Source organism: Ptychodera flava, chromosome 21, assembly GCF_041260155.1.
Source record: "Ptychodera flava strain L36383 chromosome 21, AS_Pfla_20210202, whole genome shotgun sequence".
Taxonomy (NCBI): domain Eukaryota; kingdom Metazoa; phylum Hemichordata; class Enteropneusta; family Ptychoderidae; genus Ptychodera; species Ptychodera flava.
In genome coordinates this window covers 22,289,560-22,315,019 of record NC_091948.1, presented here as the reverse complement: position 1 = coordinate 22,315,019, position 25,460 = coordinate 22,289,560, and the positions used below count along the sequence as shown (strand labels likewise).

Genomic DNA, 25,460 nt, shown 5'->3' with positions numbered 1-25,460 from the left:
GAAACATCGTCTGACATGACTTACTGTTTATTTAACATCTTATAACTTTGTTAGCTAAAAATACATTCCTCATTTTACTGAGACGCGAGGTTACAGGATATGTAGCCTACTTAGTCTAGTCGGAAGGTAGGGTTCCCATGCACCCCATGGATGTATTTTTTTAACCTACATTTTTGTAATCCTTAGGGTCTATATTTAATGAATTTTGATGTTCCCAAAATGAATCTGATGTCCCAATCAATCGTGTCCCATGGGGTTCATTTGGCGCCATCTTTGCCGCCATCTTGGCCGCCATCTTGGATTTCAACAATGGGTAGGGGTCACGTATCTACCGCTCGACGGAAACAGAAACAATAAAATACTATAAACGTTACATTTTTAGAAAGCCAAGATCATGGCCTTTTCATTGATATATAACTTAATAGGGATTAATTAATATTCGAACGTCGATTAGACTTTATATCGGCCATTGGCCGTAAATCGTAAAATTTGCTAAATTTCACACCCAATAATTAAGTTCCCGTTCCTCCAAACAATTTTTCATGAGGTATTTATATATTTTGTGGAAGAACTCAGTGCAATAAACAAGAAAAACAACATTAAAAGTATGTGTCTTGAGATTTAGTGGGTGCATGAGCTTGTTTTCTTATTACGCGGTATGCCACATATCCGTGTGTAACATAAGGGGTAGGGGTAATGTTTCCCTTTCTGTTTCGAATCATGAATGATGAAACCATAAAAATGTTACATTTTTTGAAAGTGCTGCATCAGACCTTTCTAAAAATATATAGATTTATGGGGAAAAGTTGCATATTTAAAAGTTACGAAGCTTAAACCTTTCGGTTTGTGTCGATTTCAAGTGATTTTTTAAGAACGAAATTACAACATATGGGGTAGGGGTAATGTTTCCCTTTCTGCCTCGAACCATGAATCATGAAACCATATAAATGTTATACTGTTTGAAAGCTCTGAAATGGGCCTTTCCAAACATGTATAGTTTTATTGGGAAAAGTCCATATTTTAAAGTTACAAAGCTTATGCCTTTCAGTTTGTGTCAATTTTAAGTGATTTTTTAAAACGAAATTACAACATAAGGGGTAGGGGTAATGTTTCCCGTTCTGCCTTGAACCATGAATTATGAAACCATATAAATGTTATACTGTTTGAAAGCTCTGAAATTGGCCTTTCCAAACATGTATAGTTTTATTGGGGAAAGTTGCATATTTGAAAGTTACAAAGCTTAAGCCTTTCAGTTTGTGTCAATTTTAAGTGATTTTTTGAACAATATGCACAAAACAGTTAGTCCGTTGGCCAGGTATCGAAATCATCCGCTCTAAGGCATTTTACCCACTATGATTTTCTGTTAGCTAGTATTCTCAGCTGTCATAATCTGCTTATTTTCCATTTAACTGATGGTGTGTGAGAGTGTAACGACTTGTTTGTGAAGGGCTGTCACGCCCTCAGTGGTAAAATAGGAATGGGTTAGGGGTAACATATTTACCGCTAGTCGGAAACAAAAACAAAAAGTACCATAAACAATACATTCTTAGAAAGCCCAGATAATCCCCTTACCATTGGTATACAACTAAATGGGGATAAATCGATATTCAAACATCGATTAGATTTTATATCGGACATGAAATGTAAATTGTAAAATTTGCTTAATTTCAAACCCAATAATTAAGTTCATGTTCCTCCAAACAATTTTTACAAGGTATTTATATATCATTTGAAAGAACTTAATGCAATAGAGAAGTAAAAAACATAAAAGAGTGTATCTTCTTGAGACTTATGGGGTGCGTCGATTGTTTACCTAATATATGGTATGCCGTACATCGCTCTATAATATACATTTAAGGGATAGGGGTATGGGTAATGTTTCCTCTCCTACCAAACGCAGCGAATAAGGAAGCCACATAAATATCATATCTCTGAAACACTAACGCAGTTGTTTTTCCAACAAGATATGGCTTGATGGGGTAAACTAAAAAATTATGCAGTGACAATGCCTAAACTCAAAAGTTTGTGTTACTTTACTGACATTTACTTGTTAAAAGGAACATAGAAAAATACTCTATAGGCATTAAATAGCACTAAAAAGCTAAAATGGTGGTTAATAAAAGACGTTTTACTCATTTCAATAACTCAAATTAGGGAAAGAAAGTTAACAGCTATAATATGTCAAAAATTATATATTCCAAACCCACAAACACTAAATTGGATTTCATTGTCGTCATGCAAAGTTTATATGACAGCAGCAACAATCAATCCCTTTTCTTTAATTGTATCGCGAAAGATATATAAGCAATAAAGCACCACTTTGAGAGGATACCATACGGTTTCGACCGGTAAACAACATATACGCACGAACTTCAGTCGTGTGTATAAGGAGTGAAATGGTCAAAACCGAGCTCGAGTGGAGTGGTGTACCCAACTTATAGGGGTTGTTTATCGCTATATTATATCAGTATATTGAAACTTGTGATGAAAATACAAACAATGTGAAAGAAACCCACTTTGGAGATAGGAATGGCCAACTTTACAGTATATAGTAAATACATGCACAGTCACGTGACCGTCTGGGCAAATCAGAGCTCACTATTAATAGTGTTACTTTTAATACCACACGGGAACACGAGAGAATCTTTTATCGCTGAAAACCAATCACCATTAATCCACAATATGAATGAATGAATGAATGCTTTATTTCACCAGATGCTTCACAGTATGTACAATAATGAAAATTATCAGAAAACTGTGTATTACTGAAATTGTACAAAGTCAAAGAAAAGAAAAGAACATTGCAATATTGTAAAATCTGGTGGGGGCCATGAAAATAGTCTAAAAGGACTAGTCGAGTTCATGGCCCGTGAGTATACTAATAACTATTCGGTACAAGCTTAAGTGTGATGGAGGATAGAAACAAACACAGATTTAATGTAAATTCAGTAAGTGATGTTTCAATGCAGACTTGAAAACTTGTCTACTTGACAATTGTTTGAGATAGTCAGGCAGCGAATTCCAGTGTTTCACAGCTGCATACCTAATGTTATGTTGTGAAATTGTCAAATTTGAGCCTGGAATACGAAAATTTTCAACTTGTGTTAATCGTGTTGGATACGAGTGCTTTGGAATCTCAAAATAGTGTTCAACTGTATGAGGAAGATTGTTATGTTTCAAATCATAAACAAACATACAAGTACAATATTTACTCAGTTTGTAGATATCTAAAATATTCAGTTTGTAAAACAGAGGTTCGGAATGAGCAATGAAATGAGAAAAGGTAATTGAGCGAACAATCCGTTTCTGAAGGCGAAAAATACAGAGTTTGAAGAATTTCAGACAGCTGACTTTGAATGTCTTTGTTCTCTGTTTGGCTGTGCGGACAGAAGTCTCCAGTGTCGGCCATCTTGGTTTGCTTTGGCTCTGGACTGTGATCGCTACTTGTACTCAATTTTGGTAGCTTCATGCTTCTTTGCTGGTTTTCTCGGCATCTTTTACTGGTTGAAGTTGTCAAACAGTGCTTCAGAATGTATAACAAAAGGTTTTCAGGTATACGAAGACATTTGGTAGCGAAAAACAGAGCAACATTGGACGAGCGATCTCACTGTGCGTCCTACCTCCATGACATGCGTGTATGTGACTATGTGATATAGCTTCTCCATAATAAGATAAGATGGATCGACAACACTTTACCTTCCTTACCAGAAAACAAGAGATCATAACCAATTTTTCGAAATTATTTTACAACGCAGAACACTATATACTCCCAATGAGGATTACATTTTCGACTGGGTACTAAAATTCAATAGCAAAATAATTCTGGAACTAAAACCCGAAAAGCCAAATGTCACAGAACGCATTCAAATTACGCAACTAAATAGTAAACAGAAGGCGAACAAACACTCTCTACACCAAGCAATAAGAAGGCGAGACAAACCTCAGAAAATGACTAAAAAGGCTTATATTCCCATTGACACCTCAATGTTTAAAATGCCTTGTGAGTGAATCTATCATTAGTTTCTTATCATGGATGACATTTAACCAATGTTAGACCCTGACGTCTTTGAAGCAAAGACCCTACAAACGGACGTTTTAGGGTCAATGCTTGAAGATACCATTCCCACCAGCATGATCGAATCAGAGAGACTAGATTGATCTAACTTTCGAGCTAGATCAGCCACCAGGAGCTGAGAAAAAATAAGTCAACATAATCATCAGAGTCAAGCGAGCTAGACAACGGCTTCACACATTATACTCCACAGAGAGGACTATTCTTACACAATTCACAAAAAGCGTTCAAAAGCTTCGTTAAAGGCATTGTTCGCGATCCCAGGGACGGGCATGGCTGGTTGCGTGGCAAATGCAAAATGTTAGTCATGCTGAATCAAGGTGTAATCAAGTAATAGCTTATTTATAGATAGGGAAAATCCTAATCCTGATAGTAATGATGGAATATAAACTTTGTGAAAAGTTGAGAAAATTTGCCACTTCTTTGATTTGTATGTTTTACATTCCATGTTGTACTAGCCTGTACTATACATGTACAGTCAATACATCCGGCAAGTATTCAGTGCTGTTCTTTTATAGTTAGGTCCCCGCAATCCGAGATAAGTCTTTCTATAGTGTCAACCATTCTCTTCGATTACTGTAATCTACTCCAATAAATTCCCATTTAACTCATTTGTATGATTACAGGGAAGCCTAAGCCTATCTCTTACAATCTAAGATTTGAGATATTTGACAACAATATATATGCAATTTTCATATTTTTCATAGGCCTAAATAACACACAGAAGAAAGTCATACTCAATGTTTTGTCCAATTGAAAGTCAAATTTTCACCGAAACAAGTAGAGGTGGCCATCTGTAAGCCAAACGAGAATTAATATTAGCAAAGATGGATATTAATTAAGCCTTTCCCATTTCCGATCCAGTTACTCATACAACGGGGTATAAGCGAAAGCCAAGAGTATCGAATGTGTTGAAACCTAAGTGGCCCCTATTCAATACCACGTAGCCTACAGGTACACCTTAAAGAATACTTACCAGGCCAAAATACCCAGTGTTGAATTCCTTCAAAAGTGGCAACACCTGGAAAGACACTGCGGCAACCAATTTATCACCCTGATCTCTAACTATTTACCTCTACACCCAATAAAGCACCGGGACTCAAGACAGTTGTACATCACAAACTTAAGAGAGCGATCGAAGACACTCGCTACACAGAACGCAGGATGGAAGGCTGCAAAGACGATTCTTCAAATAGGAAAAAAGAAGCTAAAAACAACACAAACATTCACAGCTACGACGACAGGTCGGGTTTTCTTCCTATACTACGGTACAAAACCAAACCAAAGGGTCTTTCAAAGGCCACCGCACTTCCCTTAAAGCCCGGCTCGAAATGGACTGGGATCATGATTAGTGCCAAGTTTGGTTGGGCGTTTTGGGGCATGGCTCTTCATAATGAGTCTGTTGGTAACGGTTGCGATCGTTCGCATTATCTGCGGATCTGTTAGCTCTCAGATCACGCTCAGGCTCGGACTAATATAGATACGTACAGCCTTCGTTTCAAGGTTCGTTTCAGTCATGCCATGGCAAATACTCGAAAAAAAAAAGAAAGGAAAACTATCAACTTAATCAAACAAGAGTTTGCTTGAATGAATTTACCGAAGTTTCAGGCCATATCAACGTTCGTTATGTGAATGATTCAGCTGCTGACCGCCATGTACATACGGAATATTGGCGCCATCTAAAGTCGAATAATTATCAAAAAAGTAAAAAGCTTATATCTGGGCTTTCTAAGAATGTATTGTTTATGGTACTTTTTTGTATTTGTTTCCGACTAGCGGTAAATATGTTACCCCTAACCCATTCCTATTTTACTACGGAGGGCGTGACAGCCCTTCACAAACAAGTCGTTACACTCTCACACACCATCAGTTAAATGGAAAATAAGCAGATTATGACAGCTGAGAATACTAGCTAACAGAAAATCATAGTGGGTAAAATGCCTTAGAGCGGATGATTTCGATACCTGGTCAACGGACTAACTGTTTTGTGCATATTGTTCAAAAAATCACTTAAAATTGACACAAACTGAAAGGCTTAAGCTTTGTAACTTTCAAATATGCAACTTTCGCCAATGAAACTATACATGTTTGGAAAGGCCAACTTCAGAGCTTTCAAACAGTATAACATTTATATGGTTTCATAATTCATGGTTCAAGGCAGAACGGGAAACATTACCCCTACCCCTTATATTATAATTTTGTTTAAAAAATCACTTAAAATTGACACAAACTGAAAGGCATAAGCTTTGTAACTTTAAAATATGGACTTTTCCCAATAAAACTATACATGTTTAGAAAGGCCCATTTCAGAGCTTTCAAACGGTATAACATTTATATGGTTTCGTAATTCATGGTTCGAGGCAGAAAGGGAAACATTACCCCTACCCCATATGTTGTAATTTCGTCCTTAAAAAATCACTTAAAATTGACACAAACTGAAAGGCATAAGCTTTGTAACTTTCAAATATGGACTTTTCCCAATAAAACTATACATGTTTGGAAAGGCCATTTCAGAGCTTTCAAACAGTATAACATTTATATGGTTTCGTAATTCATGGTTCGAGGCAGAAAGGGAAACATTACCCCTACCCCATATGTTGTAATTTCGTTCTTAAAAAATCACTTAAAATCGACACAAACCGAAAGGTTTAAGCTTTGTAACTTTTAAATATGCAACTTTTCCCCATAAATCTATATATTTTTAGAAAGGTCTGATGCAGCACTTTCAAAAATGTAACATTTTTATGGTTTCATCATTCATGATTCGAAACAGAAAGGGAAACATTACCCCTACCCCTTATGTTACACATGGATATGTGGCATACAGCTTAATAAGAAAACAAGCTCATGCACCCACTAAATCTCAAGACACATACTTTTAATGTTGTTTTTCTTGTTTATTGCACTGAGTTCTTCCAAAAGATATATAAATACCTATGAAAAATTGTTTGGAGGAACGGGAACTTAATTATTGGGTGTGAAATTTCGCAAAGTTTACGATTTACGGCCAATGGCCGATATAAAGTCTACTCGACGTTCGAATATTAATTAATCCCTATTAAGTTATATATCAATGAAAAGGCCATGATCTTGGCTTTCTAACAATGTAACGTTTATAGTATTTTATTGTTTCTGTTTCCGTCGAGCGGTAGATACGTGACCCCTACCCCATTGTTGAAATCCAAGATGGCGGCCAAGATGGCGGCAAAGATGGCGCCAAATGAACCCCATGGGACACGATTTGATTTTGGGAACATCAAAATTCATTAAATATAGACCCTAAGGATTACAAAAATGTAGGTTAAAAAAATACATCCATGGGTGCATGGGAACCCTACCTTCCGACCCGACTAACTCCTAACAAGACGAATATCAGTTATCCGACATGCACGGTAAACATAACAGACAGATAACCTGTAGTTTTAGTTTTGCCTCAAGACCGTCGAGGGCTTGCATATACACAGTATTAATATTTCAGAGTTGCGCTTGCTTGCACGAGTGCGCGGGGCGACCTTTTTATTTGCTATTATAGCAATTTTTATCTGTCCTCTTCATCGGACTCACCTTAAGCTGATCAAATCCTCATCGAATATCGCTAATATTGTGATTTGCTTAAATGGCAATACGGTTTTCAATGAAATTTAAACATAAAATTTCTTGGACTAACAATAAATTCAAAAGTGGAATGTAATTTAAAAGTATTTGCCAGGACAAAATCTGTTTGAAAAACTTAAAATGAAATCAAACAACGTAAACTGTCACTGGGTTAACAAAATCTTAGCAAATAACACTGTCAGTGCATTTTACTTAATCTTACTATATTTTCCCTCTATTGTAAAGTTATTATTGAGTGATTTACTAGCACTCTAGTTCGGATTACGCCCTCTTTTACAGGTGACCTAATAAACTTTTCCGGTGTCAACGACTTTTGCGATATTCCTAACTTTAATGACCGTGTCCTTCGATGAGCTTGCGACTTGCAGATTTGCCCTGCGGGTCTTCTTGGCGCCTAGATATAGCCGTGACCTCCTGAAACGGTTCTTCAGTCGTGTTTTCAACGCGTTTCGCCCCTCTATGTAAATGCGATTTGGATTTTGCCGAGGGGGAGAACGTCGACCGCCCCGGCGAGTCGACTCTGGAGATTCGAATGAGGTTTCCGTTGTTCCTCTGGTCTCCTCTCATTCCCATGTTGCCCAGAACGTCACTATAAGAGCCGATGAGCGTGCCAGTCGACTTGTCGTATGCTCCGTTCACCGAGTGTTCCACAAGATCGGCTCCCAGCAGCTCTTCGTGACGAGGTACCCGTATCCCGATGGTAAGATCGAGTATTTTTAAGAGACTATAGGAAGTCACTAAAGTCCAAGCCGTAATAGAAATGGCTGCCAAGCTCTGAACGCCAAGAACGTACCAACCACCTCCGTAAAATAAGCCTAGTAAACAAACAAACAAAAACAAACAATATTCCATTTAGTCTAAAATGTTAGGTTAATAGCCGATTTACCCTTCAAGACAAGAAAAGGTCCTTCAAAATCAAATAGTTTCATATGAAATATTTGTGCATTGTCCTTATAGTATATTATACGGTACCTATCTTGAGAACTAAGATATTATAATGCAGAATGAGAGTCCAGGGCAGAAATTCGGAGTCTCTGTTTTTCACAAGACCTTTCTGAGTATGAGCTTATTTTGAAGCTTTTGGAGTAAATAAATTTTTCACCGTTGTATTTTTTTCTGAAAATTGAAATTTATATTTTTTTTGGAATTAGTTAAAACAGGAATGGTTGCCATTTTGAATTTCATATCATTATTATTTTGTTTTTCTGTTCCAAAATTTGCACCGTAATCCCCAATGTTTATTCGTGATATTAAAAAAGAACGGTGAAAAGTCCCTTTAGTTAGTATTAAAGTGCATTATAATTTATCTTGAAAGAGTATCGTGTAAGTGTGACGAGCAACACTTTGCGGGTCAACGTAACTGCACGGGATGCCCATGAACGACGTATTTTGCTGTTGTGGCGAAGTGGAACGTGCTTTTGTGATGATAGCTAAGATTATTAATGTTTTACACAAAATCTTCGAACACTTAAAGAATTTTTTAACTCCAAAAGGACCTTAAAGCCCATCGTCCAGATGATTTCAAAATAATAATTAGCATAATTATGTCGATTATTTTGAAAGAAATGGGGCGTCCGGGAAATGGCGAGATGAGGGCAAATGGTAACTGCGTCACGTTACTGGTGACTTACCGGCATGTGATGTCACATTGTCAATCGTGTCTTTCTGCACGAACAGGCCGACCGATAGCAGTCCCCAGATCCCGGACAAGGCGTGCACCGGGACCACCCCGACAGGGTCGTCGATTTTCAACTTTTCCATCCAAACCGAGCCGAAGCAGGAAATTAGAGATCCTATTGCACCGATCACCAAACCCTGCCAGGGATGGGACAGTGCACACAAGGCTGTGGGCACAAATGTTAAGAGAAATAGAAACATTAACCTTTCATCTTACTGATATGATGCTTTTATTTTGCTCTGCTCACAATAAAATTCTTTAAAACTTTGTGTGCATTTCCTAATATTTAGGTAGACAAGCATTGGTTTATACATACTCCTCATATGAAGATCGTATTCCGTGGGCTAAAGGGGCCCACCGTGCACCCCCCCCCTATAAACCCACTACGTGGGTATTTTTCCGTTCTTTAGAATCTGCTGAACAAAGGAAAAGATGTTAACATTGGATATTTTGGAATGCACTACCTCTCTGAGCTTGTTTTGATTTACATGTACCGCGAAGATTGGCGAATAATGAATAGGGGTAGGGATTACTATATCCTCTCCTACATTGAGTCACAGAGAAACATATACAGAGTCGCAACGGGTATTGTTTAAGGCGTGAAGCGGTTACGTAACCCATCCATGTTCGCCTCGCCTCAGGTTGCTTTCGCCTGTCTTTTCCGAAGAGTGCCGACCATGCATCCTTCGGTAATTTTCGGATTTTCGCCAATTGTTAAGCGAAAGTATGTTCGGCAAAGTTTGTGTTGTTGTTGTCGTGTGGTGCTGAGCGGAATTGACGTGCTGGCGAAAACGGGAGTGTTTTGAGCTTCAGGAAAGTGAGTTTTACCGTTTTAAAAATTCCTCTCATATTTTTATGAATATATAATGAGTGTGTTTGAACCAAATTTGAAAGTCTTTTATCGATACTGTCAGGTTTTACTCAATGGTTTACAGTCAGTCATACCGTCTTTTACACGTGCGTCAAGGAAGGACATGTTTATGAAACTGCTGGCGTGTTATGTTTTGATTGGCGTGAAGCAGCGTTTCTGGCCCGAGAGCTCACAAAGTAACTATGGTTGCTACGCGACTGACAGTACGATGCCATCTCGTCGTATTTTTCGCATAATCCCGTGTAATTATCAACCACAAACAAAGCCTCCAAAAAGTTTAACACCTTTGAAGCTCATTTTAATATGTAAAGCCAATAGTCTACCGAGACGACCATGGAACAAACGGCATGCAAGCGTTGCGACTCTGTCTATGTTTCTCTGTGATTGAGTAAACTAGCTCAGACACTGCTCTTGGTAAGAAATACAAACTTTACCAAATGAATTGGCGTACGTAAAATAGGACGACTTTAAAATGAATTTTTTGACAAATTTTAATTTTTAATTTTTACTCGAAATACCATGTAACAATTTATCTTTTTATGAAGCAAAATTTATATGTTTCGATTATTTATTCCTACATATTAAACAGGAAAATAAGTGCTAACATTAGACATTTAACAGCACGCTACTTCATCTGTGGAGTCAATTTTGAGTTGTGTGTATTGTAGGGGCTATGCAAAAGATAGGGGTAGGGGTACATCATTCTTTCCTTGATGAACTGGCTTGAAATGCTATACACCCTATAGTTTTAGAAAGATTGGATACTGGTCTTTCTAAAATGTATAAATTTTAGTAAAAAAATATGACTACAAAGAATTGGATGATTTTAAATCAATTTTTGCAGGCAATTTAGTATTTTAACGGAAAAAATATATGATAACTATGGTTTCCTACCTATGAAGCAAATCAAACAGATTTGTGGATTTTATTTACTAATTACAATGTGCAATGTTCAAACTCTCGAAGGAGAACAAATTGCATTAATACGAGGACCAGGGATTGGTGAGTGGCGCTATTATTTGTCAGTATGTCCCTACAGCCATCCAATCACTATCCCCGTACAGTGTTTCAAAGAAAGCAGGCTATACCTGTTAATTGTTCACCCTAATCTTCCAGTACATAGTTATTTCTACCTATCACCAACTCGTATTACGTCTTTTCGCTTGTGAGATGTAAGCGAGTTGTTTAAGCAGGGTGAAAGTCCTTCGCGTTGTTGATCGATAGCAATAGCTGGTGTCCTCTATTAGTTATATATATTTGGCTGGTCGATATGTATGAAATGTTTTCCTTTAAGTACTGATGCGGGAACAGTGACGTGTAGCTTAGGCACGCGGTGGCACATTGCGTTAAAGTCTTCATAAACTATTTCATACGTAATGTTATTGTAATACTACATCAATGTAGTGTTCACAGGACCCTGTGATGGGTCCCGGCTGCTTTTTAGACAATTCCAAATCCCAAACCTGCGGTTCTGGTAATGACTGTGAGACTATGTCTGTGTATACCAATCTAATCATCTTTGTTTAGTGAAATGACCGTGACATGCAAATACCTGTAATTGACACGAGTGCGCCAAGTACTCCGTTGATCAGGTAGCCAACATCGAACTTGCGTCTCTTGGTCACATAACTGAAAATGAATTAAATGACTATTGATAATTACAAAGACTAAATAGAAGCCTCGAGCTCAAAGTCAAATGTCATCACACTCACTCCACGATTAACATCTGCTTTTCGAACACATTTTTTGAACGAGGTATTCTGTTAAGGTAGTAAGCGCTTTGAAATTGAAAGGCTAATTAAACTCTTTCTCAAACTTTCCGTAAGAAAACTTTACACCAACCCTTTCAAAGTCAAGAATAAAAATCACGGGTCAGTATTGTAGAAACAAATTACCCGATATTTATCGACACTTGAAATTCAAAATTGGCCGCCATCTCTGTGTTAACTCTATTGGAAAAATAAAATTTCGGATTTTCACAAAAATATACCGGCGAAAACTTTAATTACTCCAATAGCATCAAAATGGGCCTCAACAAATGGTCCACCAAAAGGTATTGTAGGAGTTTGAGAGTCCGTAATCAGTCCCCGTATTCTCCCATAATTATACGTGTTGTGGTGTGAGGAAAAGCTCACTGTGGTGGCGCTCGGATACACCAGTATGACAAAGGGCTCGAGAATAGCATACTCTTTGTTTGGAATATGACATAAATATTCGGATATTTTCGAGATTTTGAATCAATATCTTTGGTGATTCAAGGTGGCTGACAAAAGAAACAGTTTGCTATATCTCTATATATACTCCAGCGAATCCTTACATTTTCAAGCCTTGCCAACAATTATAATTGATGTGCCTGCCTATATAGTTGAAGTTTACTCGTTAAAGCATAGAATTTTTGCCAAGGAGCGCTAGCGAGCGGAGGAATACAAGTAAAATATTAACACAAAACCCTCATCAATTAGTCGAACAAACGAGCAAACATGCAATAAACAAACAAACAAACAAACAAGCAAAGACAAAAACAAGCAATAAATAATAATAAATAAATAATAAATAATAAATAAAACAAAAGAAATAAAAGAAATGAAACAATTGTTTCGTGTGAAATAGTTGTGACGCCACCAGTGCCGTTTGGCAGTTTACTTTTCGGACAGGCACTACATGCATACACATGAACTGGAAAACATCAGGTGCAGCAAACGGTGCTATTCATCGAAAAAGCTATTCCAGGAACAATATTTGAGGGCAGGGGAAATTGTAATTTTGCTTGGGCAGGGGACATATTTTTAGGTGGCAGGGGAACAAATTTAGTTTTTTTTGTCGGGCAGGTCAGATATCGGTTGATTGTCCCAGGGACAGGGCTTTGCGAAAAACGAGGAGAGGGGAAGCTATTTTTAAAATAGGGACAGGGGAAGTTGAGCCATGGTGTTTTCAGGGGCAATTTTTTCACAGGGCAGGGGAAAATCGACAGTTTTTTTTCATCACAGGGTAGGGTAGCAACATGTCTGCAGGGGAAATGGAATGACGAAAATTGGGGGGATTTTTTGCAGGGCGGGGGAAATCGGCAAGTTTTTTTCCGTCATAGGGCAGGGGAGCTTCAAAAATTGACAGTGGGGAGGGGAATTAGGCAAAAATAAGTGGGGAGAGGGTAAAAATGAAGTTTGAGTGCGGGAGGGCAAGTCAAAAAGTTTTCAGTGGAAGGGCAAATTATGAACAGCTAATTAATTACCCTCATGACTTAAAATTAGTCAGTTCACATTACTTTTCATGCACAATATATCTTGTTAAAGTAAAGACCCCTTTAAAAGTGCATTATTCGTTGGCTGCACCTGAAACATTTAAAGGAGGACTCACGGTACAGGGATTTTATGAGAGCTGAGTGTATGCTCATGATATGCGTCTGTATTGGTAAAGAGTGCAGACTGCAGACTGATCAATTCAAGCTGAATTATGGTTGCTGATACGCACCAATAAGTCTCTTTTCACGTCGATTTACGATGAGAAAACCCGTACTTCCCCTTTGGTGGGGATTTATGTTATCTTCAAGTTTGCTAACAGCTATACATATGTGATATAAAAGACTGTGGGTACTATGGAATGACTCTTTCGTTCCGTTATCACTTTGCTGACCGAGTTACCTAGTTCGTATTTTTATTGTGTAACTTGTGAATTTCTGTACCGGCAAATAAGTCATTGCCCGAGAAATCTCAAGTTATACACTCCGGTCACAATTTCAACAGTTACTATTGTCGACGTCGCTGTCTTACGAACGAGATTCTTGGCATTTTGTGAATCACTGTGATAAAAATCAGATTGCTTCTCTTCAAATCCTGCGGGTGACAATGCAAATTTGATAGAACCACATTATACACAGCGTCTTGCGATAAACCGTGCTCCTGGCTAAGTTGTTAAGACAGATTGCCAAGTAATCTTCTACCCACGCTCGTCATTTCTTCTGGCATGTCGGTTCCTCAATCAACATTATAGGTTACGTTTACCACTTCAAACGAACTCAGTCGCTTCAAATTCAAGATTCTTGCGAGCGATATTGAAGGCACAAACAGTTGGTAGTTTTGTCGCAGGCAGTTTAAATGTCAATCTTTATACCGTCTACATAACGCATTTCTGACATTTCTGATAGGCTTCAAAGCGATCGTAGGTGAGTAAAATAATTGTAACACGGGGTGTTATCGTTTTCACCTCGCCGTTTCATCCTAGCAACGCCAGGTATAGTTTTCACCGGTATTAAGGTAAGGCAGCACGCGATCTCAATCACCAATGAATGAACGGCTATACCAAACTACATCTGTTCAAATATTTTGGGCAAAAGATGACAAAGCTAATATAATGTAATAGCTCCTCGAGGCTAACGTGGGTCAAGTGCGATGACCAATTACAGTGATATGTAAAATATAATACTGAGGCTAAAATTGGCAGAAGCAAGTAAGATGAAACCGATATATCTTAGTTAGAAACTCACATCCAAAGACACCAGAGGCGTGCTAAAGTTAATTAACACGCTTTTGTTCATCATATTTGCCATTTTGCATATCCTCAAACATCAGACTCATTAGCAGAGAACTTGTGTTCTTTAATCTGAGCAGCGAGTTTAATTTCAGCAGAAAAATAAATATCTATGTGGAAAGTACTATGTACAATCGAAGTTGGCATAACAGTGTGATTTTGCCTTGCGTTTAAGTAAGGACTCATTCAGTGACAAATCTGTATCGTTGAGATGGGGAAATAATTTGTCCAGAGAACCGTCCTTGTCTGTCAGCTGTCAGCCGTAGGCTGAAGTGTGTATCGAGGATTACAGGTGCGAGCTTTCGTCCCTAGTTTCTGACAAAGTAAATGAGTTATCTTCAGGAGCCTTGCCGTCATTCCATTTTTGTTGCTCCTATACAAGCTTACATCATTACAAAATGTGAGTTGAATTCTGTAATATGCATCAAACAGCCTTTCATAGTCTGTTAAAAGATAGCTCGAGATCGGTTTCTTATTGTTTGTACGTGTATTCGTTATAAGTTTTGAAATTATGACTGAACTGAAAACATGTACGACAACGACGCACCATTAACCGATCGTGTTCACAGGCTCGCCACTGGGCATTCCTACATGCCTTAGAGTGCATACGAAGGTTTTGTTAATTCGTGAGATGTTATTTGAATAAACGAAAATTGTCAAAAGTTACATCGGGTTCGCGGTAACATGCGATAATGGCAATGACCGAGATATCTTATCACGACAAAAATCTGACTGACATTAATCTCACGAATATGCCATGTATAACTGTACAAGTTCAAGTTCATGAAATTCCTTCACGACCCATAAGAAAAATACGACAACTCTTCTTTTGCTTGAAAAAGAAGAATCGAAATTCCAATTTCGACGATGACATATGAAAACAGATTACTTTTTCCACGTTACTGGATTGAACATTTAGAGATCACAAAATAAGTCAGTATACAAATGACTCTGCTCTAAGTATGGTGGCAATCTTGGTGGCTATACTACAATGGTGATTGCATGCACCTTATAATGCTTCATTAATTTTTAGCAATTAATATTTTCCGTCTCGGTTTTCTCTTCAGCGTGATCTAGAAACGATTGCAGATTTAAATTTCTTTGAATTCTGAATGAAATATGTTTTTCCCGTCTATTGTCAAAATGAGAAGTAATTAGCATCGGAGATTGGAAAAGCTGACGGTTTCATCAGATAATTACATATTTTCGCCGCAAACCGTCTTATCATTATTTTTGCGTAATAAACTGTGAAGTTATATCTATCATCGTGTTTATATACAAGCATGACGCGACAATCCTCTAATTATCCAACGTCATATTGGTGTGAAAAATTATACCGCAGATAATAGCTCGAGAGAGAGAAGAAAGCTGTCTTGATTGCTTTTGAATAAGTCACTTTTCTTTACATGTACATTAAGCAGTTATTTGAAAAAGTGTTTGCGGTACATATATTTTGAAATCGTGGGATTCGAAGTTCCCTAAAGCTAATAGCACAGTGACTAGAGCTATATTTTACTCCCATTGATCTGTTGCTAGTGGATCTAAAACATCACCGTCGGTTGTTTTGATGATGAATGTGACCCAACTCTGCCACTAAATTTTATCATAAGATAGCTTTAATCATTTCCAATATGCTGTGTTTTCACAGTTTTTGCGGAAGGCGGCTGCCATGGGGATTTTGTAAACTCCCGTAAAATGTTAAAATGCATGACGCGGCTCGACGTTGTGCGGTAATGACGCGAAGCAAATCTGATATCTTTCGGCCTCACTCTGAAGAACTACCATGAAGTCGATATTTTCTTATTTGAGAAAGAAGTGGTTGTCGGTGTAATTTTAACCATTGCATGCCAAATACACATCCGATTGGTCGATGTATGTGAGAGAGAGAGAGAGAGAGAGAGAGAGAGAGAGAGAGAGAGAGAGAGAGAGAGAGAGAGAGGAGAGAGAGAGAGAGAGAGAGAGAGAGAGAGAGAGACAGAGAGAGAGAGAGAGAGACAGACAGACAGACAGACAGACAGACAGACAGACAGAGACAAATTACATAGCATGTAGCATAGCTATACCGGTATACCTTAGAAATATTGCCGTCGTTCCGCCACCAATGGATGCCGCTATTGTAGACACCGCCGATCTGTTGAATGTTAACAAGAAAGAAACCGCATGAGAGACAGCTAAAAAGCATGGAATGCTTGTATAATCGACCTGGCATTTTCTGAGCATAGAGATAAGTAATATTTGTGAAAGGCTGGTACACATGAAGACAAGTAAATGTTTAAATCGTGTAAATGTCATGTGACTATTTTTGAAAGCAAGATCTTGGACGGCGTGATATATAATCATCGATTTTTGTTGATTTTCTTCACTATATTGCAAAAGCCAGTTGGTTCATACAATTCGTGTTCTTTACGATGACGGTGCACACGACATGAAGCATAACTCATGACCGTATACGCACATCGTGACATTTCCCGATGAAGTAGTATGCGCCTCAAAAGTGAAAGACTTAAGCTTTTACTCAAACTTTCCTTACGAAATTTTTCAACCATTCTCTTTCAAAATCAAGAATAAAAATCGGGAGTCACCGTGCAAATTTTGGTACTAGAGAAACAAATAACCCGAAATTTACCGATATTTAAAACTCAAATTAGCCACCATCTCTGTGTTAACTCTAGGAGAAAAATACAATTTTCGAACTTCGAAAAACTAAGACGTTGAAAGGTTTTCTTGCACCAAGAGCTTTAAAATGAACCCCCACAAGTGGTATATCAGAAAAGAATTGTAAAAGTTTGAGAGTCCGAATATCTGTCCCCGAAGTGCATTCTACCTTAACATAACTATTATGAATATCTGTGCTGCTCACGTGCAGTGCGCAGGAGGTTTGAATATTCTGCTTGCCTACGTGCGATTCTATTAAGTGCCTAAAGGAGAACCTTTCTGATCAGCTTTATCTCTGAACAAAGTGAATAACTTGACACAACTTTCGAAGAAGAAAAAAGTACTAAAATCACGTAAATGCAATCTAGTCAATGTTAACATTATTATCCTCGTGTGAGAACTAGGGATTGAGGACTGCCGCTTCAAGCCATTGGAAGTCTCTATATCTTGTATTGCCACGTGTCAACATTAGTCTATAACCAAAACGGTCACGGTAAATATTACATTCTATCAACCTGTTTGCTGACCATGAATGTAACTTATTGAGGAAATCCTTCTGCAAGAATTAAACCGAACAATATTTTACTGATGAAAATAATCACTGACACGCAAAATATAATTCCGTTCTGAGACGAATACGCATCACGTGGCAAGTTGCTGTCACTAGCATGCTATATAATCAGCGGTGATTGACCGTCAATGTTGATGAAAGCGCTTGTTAGTTGAAGCTGTTCGGGTCATATGGAGACTGGATTTACAATGTCGATATTTTGTAACTAGAGTAAAGAGCCACGGTGTAGAGAAGGGAGTCTAGTGATTTGCAGCACGAATTACATGACAAGTTGCAGGACTGACAGCACTGATGTTTGAAGCGAAACATTAACTAAACGAGAACGGGACATCCAATTGCACACTCGCTAATCGCCGCAGTTTAACCCCGAGTAATGCCGAATTATTTGCGAATTTCAGCGATACTATGGCCATTCAATAAATACATCAGCTTGAGGCGTAGAATATACACCTATTAAGCAGTCCGTAATAATCTAGTTCGTCAATCTAGGCCAGACACGGTACAGCGGACAACCACTTTACAACGACGAACGACCAGATAACTTCCGGCTAATAGTTGCTTCCAGGCAATAAATTTCAGTTCCTACATTAGGGATTAAAGAGCAATCAGAAACAATAAGTGTTATGCTTGAGCTATTTCAAAGGATAAAGAGAGCTTGTTTAAAAAAAGTAATTCCACAGAAATATGTTTTTTCATCACACTTCATTAAAGCTTGTAACTTCTATGACTAACTGCATCTACAGCGAGGTAAAACTAGCAATATAAAATAGCATTATTATTATTCCCAAAGTGCTTTTGGACCCTTTAATTTGATGATTTAAAATCTAGAAGATTTTTATTCGGTAAATTCCTCAGTAATTGCAGATAAAGATACTTCTCTCATAGGCTAGTAACGTACTTTTACAAAAGTTCAAACTTCAGTACATATTCTCCAGGCACGTGAAGGGAGGGCGTGCATTTTCGTATATGCGAGTGTTCTAAGCAGGCACAGAGAGAGAGAGAGAGAGAGAGAGAGAGAGAGAGAGAGAGAGAGAGAGAGAGAGAGAGGAGAGAGAGAGAGAGAGAGAGAGAGAGAGAGAGAGAGAGAGAGAGAGAGAGAGATTTTACGAATGCACTGGCGGGAAGTTAGAGAAAGGGAGTTCAAAAAAGCAGGGACATGCATTTGTTAAAGATGGCACAGGAGCGATTCTTACCTTGTCGCAAGTTTCCACTTTCCTCCAGTGATGCCAAAGGTACTACCACAGTTGAAACCTAACCAGCCCCACCTAGAAGCAAGAAAAATAATTATGATTCAAATAGAAGATAGGAAAGAACACACAACTGAACTTTGAAATGGCTTGGTCGTCGCAAAAAAAACTCAAACTTAGATGTATTCCAGCCCCAGTGACGCTAAGTAGCTTTAACATGATCATTTCTGAAATCGTTTTAATTCGTATTTTATTATCGTTTAATTATTGAATATTGATGGCAATAAAAGTGTTTCCATTAGATTCACGCCAGTCGGTTCGGTAATGCCAATCAGACATCGAATATCCATCATAGGAATTACTCGTGTCTGTCTAGAATAGCCCGTTAAATGACAATGGCGTATCTATTACAACTTTTACAAACCCTAATACTAAGATGAAAATTGAAACGATGTCATACAGGACAAAAATGCACCACTTCATTATCTTCAAGAAACAAACTTATGTGTGTGACACGTCGGCTATTTAATTCATTGCTGACTTATCGATGCAACTACGAAACAATTCGTTGTAATTTCCTACTTGTTTCTCAGGCTGATAGATACACGTACAGTAATCTTACAGAATATATCGCAGCTTTATTAAATTATATAACAGTATATTACCGTGGCATTCAGCCAGCAAACAAACAAAAGGAATGATCTAAAATGGTTTCACACTAAGCATATTCCTTATATTTCTTGTGCTTTTCAACGCTTCCAGTATCTTTGGAGGCTAATAAGCGTTCCTTTTAGTACGAAAGGAAATAACCGTTGCGGGTTATATTATAGAAATATCGGGCAACGCGCTGACCATTAACGTTTATTTGTGGGCAAGAGCCAGAGGAAAGCCAAAAATTAACGGGCGAGGCTTGCCGAGGCCGTTAATTTGGCTTTCCTCGAGCCCGCGCCCATAAATAAACGTTAATAGTCAGAGCGGAGTCTGTTATTTCTATTATATTATCAGCGAACCCAAGAAAACCGTCAAAATTTCCGAAAATTTCAGGAGCGAACGACAACTGGGCCCCAAAAACTGAGCAATACGCGAGCACTGTCACGCGCGCTGTACAAAATTGGCAAATCCGGAGATGTTTTCAGAAAAAAGTATCTCAAGTTGACCTACAAGTGCTCCATTTTATTTTGTGATTGATGATGATTTATGTTTGAGCTGTAAAGTTACGATACTTTGAGTTGATAATCTTATTATTCATATTCACGGGCATATAAACAAACCATGACTGTGTATTTGTGGTCAGTCACGTGGTTCAGCTCGACCAATCAAAGTGCCACGGGCAGAGCATGGTAATATAATATGTTTCCGACGGTTTCAAATTTTTTGAGCCGTCGTCATGACTACTTGGCATTGGGAGAGTATTGTAGTGTACAGTAAGCATCTGTAGATGACAAGGCGTGTTAGTTGGGTTCAAGAATGCGTTCAATCATCAATTAAATTAGTTCCACCGGATGAGCTTAACCATATCATTGAAAACGCAAGCATCTTGTTTCTAATTAATTAATTGATTGATTTGTAATTACGATTCATCAGAAATTACTGATACTAATGCGGACAAATAGTTCATTTAAATTGCCAATATCAGATGGACAAAGTAGCCTCCGTCATTTGGGCACAAAAAACTAACCCGACGCATCTACGAAGTCCATGTATAATATATGGTGAGTGCGTGCCACCTTATCCTCACTGCATAGAATGCTGAGGTCTGGCGGTGCGGTCGGGGCTTACTGTGTCCCTCGTTGAAAGCTTACAAGAGAAATTATACCTCCGCTTTCTTTATCTGCTCTGTCAGTGATCATGGGGTGCTAAAATTTCACAAAAGACCTCTGGAAGATGCACCTTCTTTGCCTTCTTTACGAACTAGTTAAGTAAAAGAAGGAAAGCTTCTGACATCTCTCAGTAACATGTATGAACAAACTGAATATAGTTACTCTTTTACTGATATGCCCTGTGTCGATTCAATGTAACCCGCCACATGCAGGTGTCCACAGATTGGTCGATCAGCAAATATGGTTGCTGATATTCTACTCGATAATTCATATAGAGGATTAGCAACTAAAAACTGATATTATGTGAGAAAAACATCTAATAAAAAAATACCAGACTTTGCAGAAAGAGTTTAAAACTGTTTCTTTGGAAGAACTAGTTCGCAAAAGAAGGCAAAGGGGGTCATCTTCTGGAAGTCTTCTACTGTGACATATTAGCAGTCCACTATATATGTTGTCAGTTCGACTGAAGATATACTTGTTGTGGGTGGACAGATTGTGTGTAATTGACTCGCCAACTAATGCATTTTTCCGAACACAAAGGTCAAAGAGGGCAACTCCGTACCTATGGAAAACTAGGGCTTCAAACGTCACATCATCATATTAAATTCAAGCAGGTGTCGATTCAATTCCAGATTTCACGGAGATCTAGCGCCAGAATCAAACTGTAATTCAACAGTATGTCATGCTGGTAAGTCCGTTGACTAATGTCTCGCCAGAAATCAGGTTCCGACAGGGGATTGCTGCCCTAAACGCAATTACTCCATTCAATCAATTTCGGAATGAATGGAAAGCATTGCACCAATTTCTGCAGATTTCACGGCTGTATGATATTCTATTCCTGCCAATGAATTCAACCATATGGCTGATTGACTTACCAAATTACACTGTATCAAGTCTTTAAGATTCAAAGAAACACGGGCTTTCAATTGTTACTGATACAGTGCCACGGGAGAAATATTTTATAGACATTTATAATCCAACATCAAGGAAAAATGTTATCAACTTTGCGTTTCACAAAATTCGACCACAGAGGGATAAAGATTGCTCACTATGTCATGGCTAGTTCGTTACTTTACATGTAAAACAATATGTACTTTGGGTAATTCGACGATCTTGTTACGACCAATGGTGCAGAAATATTCTGTTGCGAAGGTCAACACCTCCATTGTCATTACAGAATCGTTCACTCACCTCTAAACTGTGTATATAAAATGAAAGCACACCTGGGAATGAGATTCCATTTTTACTGACACTGAAAAATTCCAAATTATATTGTTACTTCTTCTTGTCATCGCGACGGTTTTTTTTGTAAGTTTTGTTGTAAGATTAAGATTATGTTGTTTGACGATTTGAGCGCTATGTGGAAATGATACTTAATAGTTAGCATAATATTTAGGTTCATCGCTTTGGAAATATGACTCTAGAAAGCTATATTGAAGATTTGTTTTATAAAATACTATGGTCTTACGTTGTCACTACTACTGTCAAGTCCAGTGGAAATAAAGAATGTCTTACCACAACATAAACATTCCGAATAAGGCATTGGTCAGGGAGCCAGGGCGGGAAGGTTCTTCTCCTTCCTCAAATCTTCCAATGCGCGGTTTTAACATCAGAGTTGCCGCTAGACCTGAAACCCCACCGATCAAGTGCACGGCTCCCGAGCCGGCGATGTCCACGGCACCAAGTGCCTTCAACCAGCCGTTTTTGGCCCAGAGCCAGTGGGCGGGAAAGCAGTATACGCAGGTGTTCAGGAAGGAAAAGATGATGTATGCTTCAAGCTTTGTTCTTTCCGCCATAGCTCCACTGACGATGGTAGTCGCGGTTGTTGCGAACGACGCGTGGAAGAAAAAATCGGAGAATAATCGACCCATGTCGTCGTCCGTCGCGTCGACGAAGAAATGGCCGACACCGCAGAAAGGGTTGGATCCCTCATCGGTGCCGAATGTCAGCCCGTACCCGAACGCCCAGTACGAAACACCGCCGAAGAGCACGTCCACGGCATTCTTGACCATGATGTTGACCTCGTTCTTTCTCGACACCGTGCCAGACTCGAGCATTCCAAATCCTGATTGCATGGTGAATATGATAAATGCATTGGTCAAGATCCATGTGGCGTCATCCCAGCTGGTATGAACCGTTTCGATGATAACGTGGTTGTCAAGGCCGGGTACGCTCGTTCCGTTGATAATTCTTCGGCTCAGGTTCCTAACAATGTCAGTGGCGTTGATATCGCCCGAAAGAACACTGCTCATGTTAAAACTGTCAACGATACTGATTTGGTTCGCCATTATGATAAAAAGACAGCACAGGATACATCAGCACACTGTGCTGAAAAGAGTGTATTCTTTTGCTGCCAACACTCCACGTCACGCAGATTGAGTTCAGTGCAGAAGCAACCGGAGTTGTAGAAAATCGAGATCGAGACAATTACATAAGCATAGGAATAAAGGCAAATTCACCTGATGTGCCTGCAGTGCAGGCATCTCGCCGGGTCGCACAGCAGAATAATTCCATTTCTTACACAAAGAAAATCTGGTGGCGTGCAAAGTGGCTTTTAATAAAGTGCCAGGTCATTGGTTGTCAAACTAGCTCATTGTCAGTATATGTTCCTGCCTTGGAGCTCACGTTTACTCCAGCCATCGGGTAGATCATTCTTTATGTTTGAATTTGGCTATAACGTGCAATTCGACAACCGTACAATATTTATATGTCAGTCTTTAAGTTTTCATACAGAATTCATCTGTGAACGATGGTCATACAGTGTTGCAGTCAGAGATTTTAAAACAGGAAACACTGTGTCCCACTACCGTTTATTTTTTGGGACATTTTGCACATTTTTGGGACAACATGCTGCAGTTATCTATCAAAGTTGTATTATTTTGTAACAAACTAGTTTCATACTAAAAAGTAAAGTTATCGAGAACGCTTCGCTATGCTTGAATATGCGTATACTGCGTTCTAATTACTTTTAATCATAGCTCCGAAAGTCCGTCAATAAAAGCCTCAAAATAATCATGCAACACAAAAGGTAATCGTCAGTAACAGATATTACTTTCAGGCTAAAACACAATTGACCAATGAGTGCGCCAGAGGTGGCCCGCAGTTATGCTAAGAATACGGGAATGTCACAACGGGTTCCGTTTTGGGGACATTGTCGCAATGGCGCGTCCTACTGGAGTCAACGGGTGGTCTGCTGTGATCGATACTACTTTCTTCTACAGAGACGGTTGGCAAAAAGCTAGTCTCGCCGTAAACATATTACACAACAAATATGAGACGTGTCTTTAACAGTATAATTCATATCCTCGTATTGTTTTCTGATTTGACGACCTCGTGAAAACATCCGACAACGACACGGAAATTATCAGCTTTGCTCTGCAATAGTGTCGGCCGTAGAGATGGTTGCTGTCATTCAACAACAACTCGACCCCTGAGGTAACAATAACATTAACATGGAAACAGTTACAACACTCGTTTGTATAAATACAAGGCCAAGATAACATAGGTTGATGTATTACTATAAATTAAGAAAGACTTGACACGGTAGCAAATAAATAGTACACATTTAGTCTTAAGGACATGGTTTGGGATAACGAATTACACGTGTGTATACACAAACCGATCATTTGCACACTCAGCTCATTTACATGTATTTGACGCTTACTGACGTACGTACGTACAAATTTGTGTATGTATGTATGTATGTATGTATGTATGTATGTATGTATGTATGTATGTATGTATGTATGTATGTATGTATGTATGTATGTATGTTATTCACCAAAGCTAATTGTGTGTCACTCTGGCTAGAAATATATGATGGTAATCAATCCCTGGTATTGGTATATTGTTTAGGAGACCTAATACTGCTGTCTCAGACTTTGAGAATGGACTTTTGGATGTACTCAGCTGTTTGAATCTAAACAAACACACTCTATACTTTTCTTGCGATTTTAATATTGACATATGTAAGTATGTATGTATACATGCATGCATGCATACGTACGTACGTACATACATACATGCATACATGCATACATAGATACATAGATACATAGATACATACAATACATACATACATACATACATACATACATACATACATACATACATACATACATACATACATACATACATACATACATACATACATACATACATACATACATACATACATACATACATACATACATACATACATACATACATACACACACACACACACACATACATACATACATACATACATACATACATACATACATACATACATACATACATACATACATACATACATACATACATACATACATACATACATACATACATACATACATACATACATACATTTGATACTACAATTTCTATAGATAGGATGCAATGCCAAAAGTGGTAATTGAGAGTTTAACAGTAACTTTTTCGCCATTACACTATTTAAATATAGCCACCTATGATAGTATCAACATT

At 38.3% G+C, this 25,460-nt stretch overlaps 1 protein-coding gene across 1 annotated transcript; it reads right to left on the bottom strand.

Annotated features, from left to right (window-relative positions):
- LOC139121731 (putative ammonium transporter 3) lies at window positions 1–23,503 on the bottom strand. The gene is made up of 7 exons (XM_070686857.1): window positions 22,509–23,503; window positions 19,180–19,251; window positions 16,832–16,891; window positions 11,789–11,865; window positions 9,319–9,531; window positions 7,424–8,502; window positions 1–106 (listed from the first exon to the last, which is right to left on the bottom strand). Exons 1-6 carry the CDS (start codon window positions 23,279–23,281, stop codon window positions 8,018–8,020), a joined length of 1,680 nt encoding a protein of 559 aa, XP_070542958.1. The 5' UTR covers window positions 23,282–23,503; the 3' UTR covers window positions 1–106; window positions 7,424–8,017.
- Between the last annotated feature and the right edge of the window lie 1,957 nt (window positions 23,504–25,460).

Coding starts and splice junctions, on each gene's coding strand:
- LOC139121731 (XM_070686857.1), bottom strand. CDS start 23,281: ATGGCGAACCAAATCAGTATCGTTGACAGTTTTAACATGAGCAGTGTT. Junction 19,252..22,508: donor TTCGGAATGTTTATGTTGTG/GTAAGACATTCT, acceptor TCTTGCTTCTAG/GTGGGGCTGGTTAGGTTTCA. Junction 11,866..16,831: donor ACGACGGCAATATTTCTAAG/GTATACCGGTAT, acceptor ATTCATTTTCAG/TTATGTGACCAAGAGACGCA.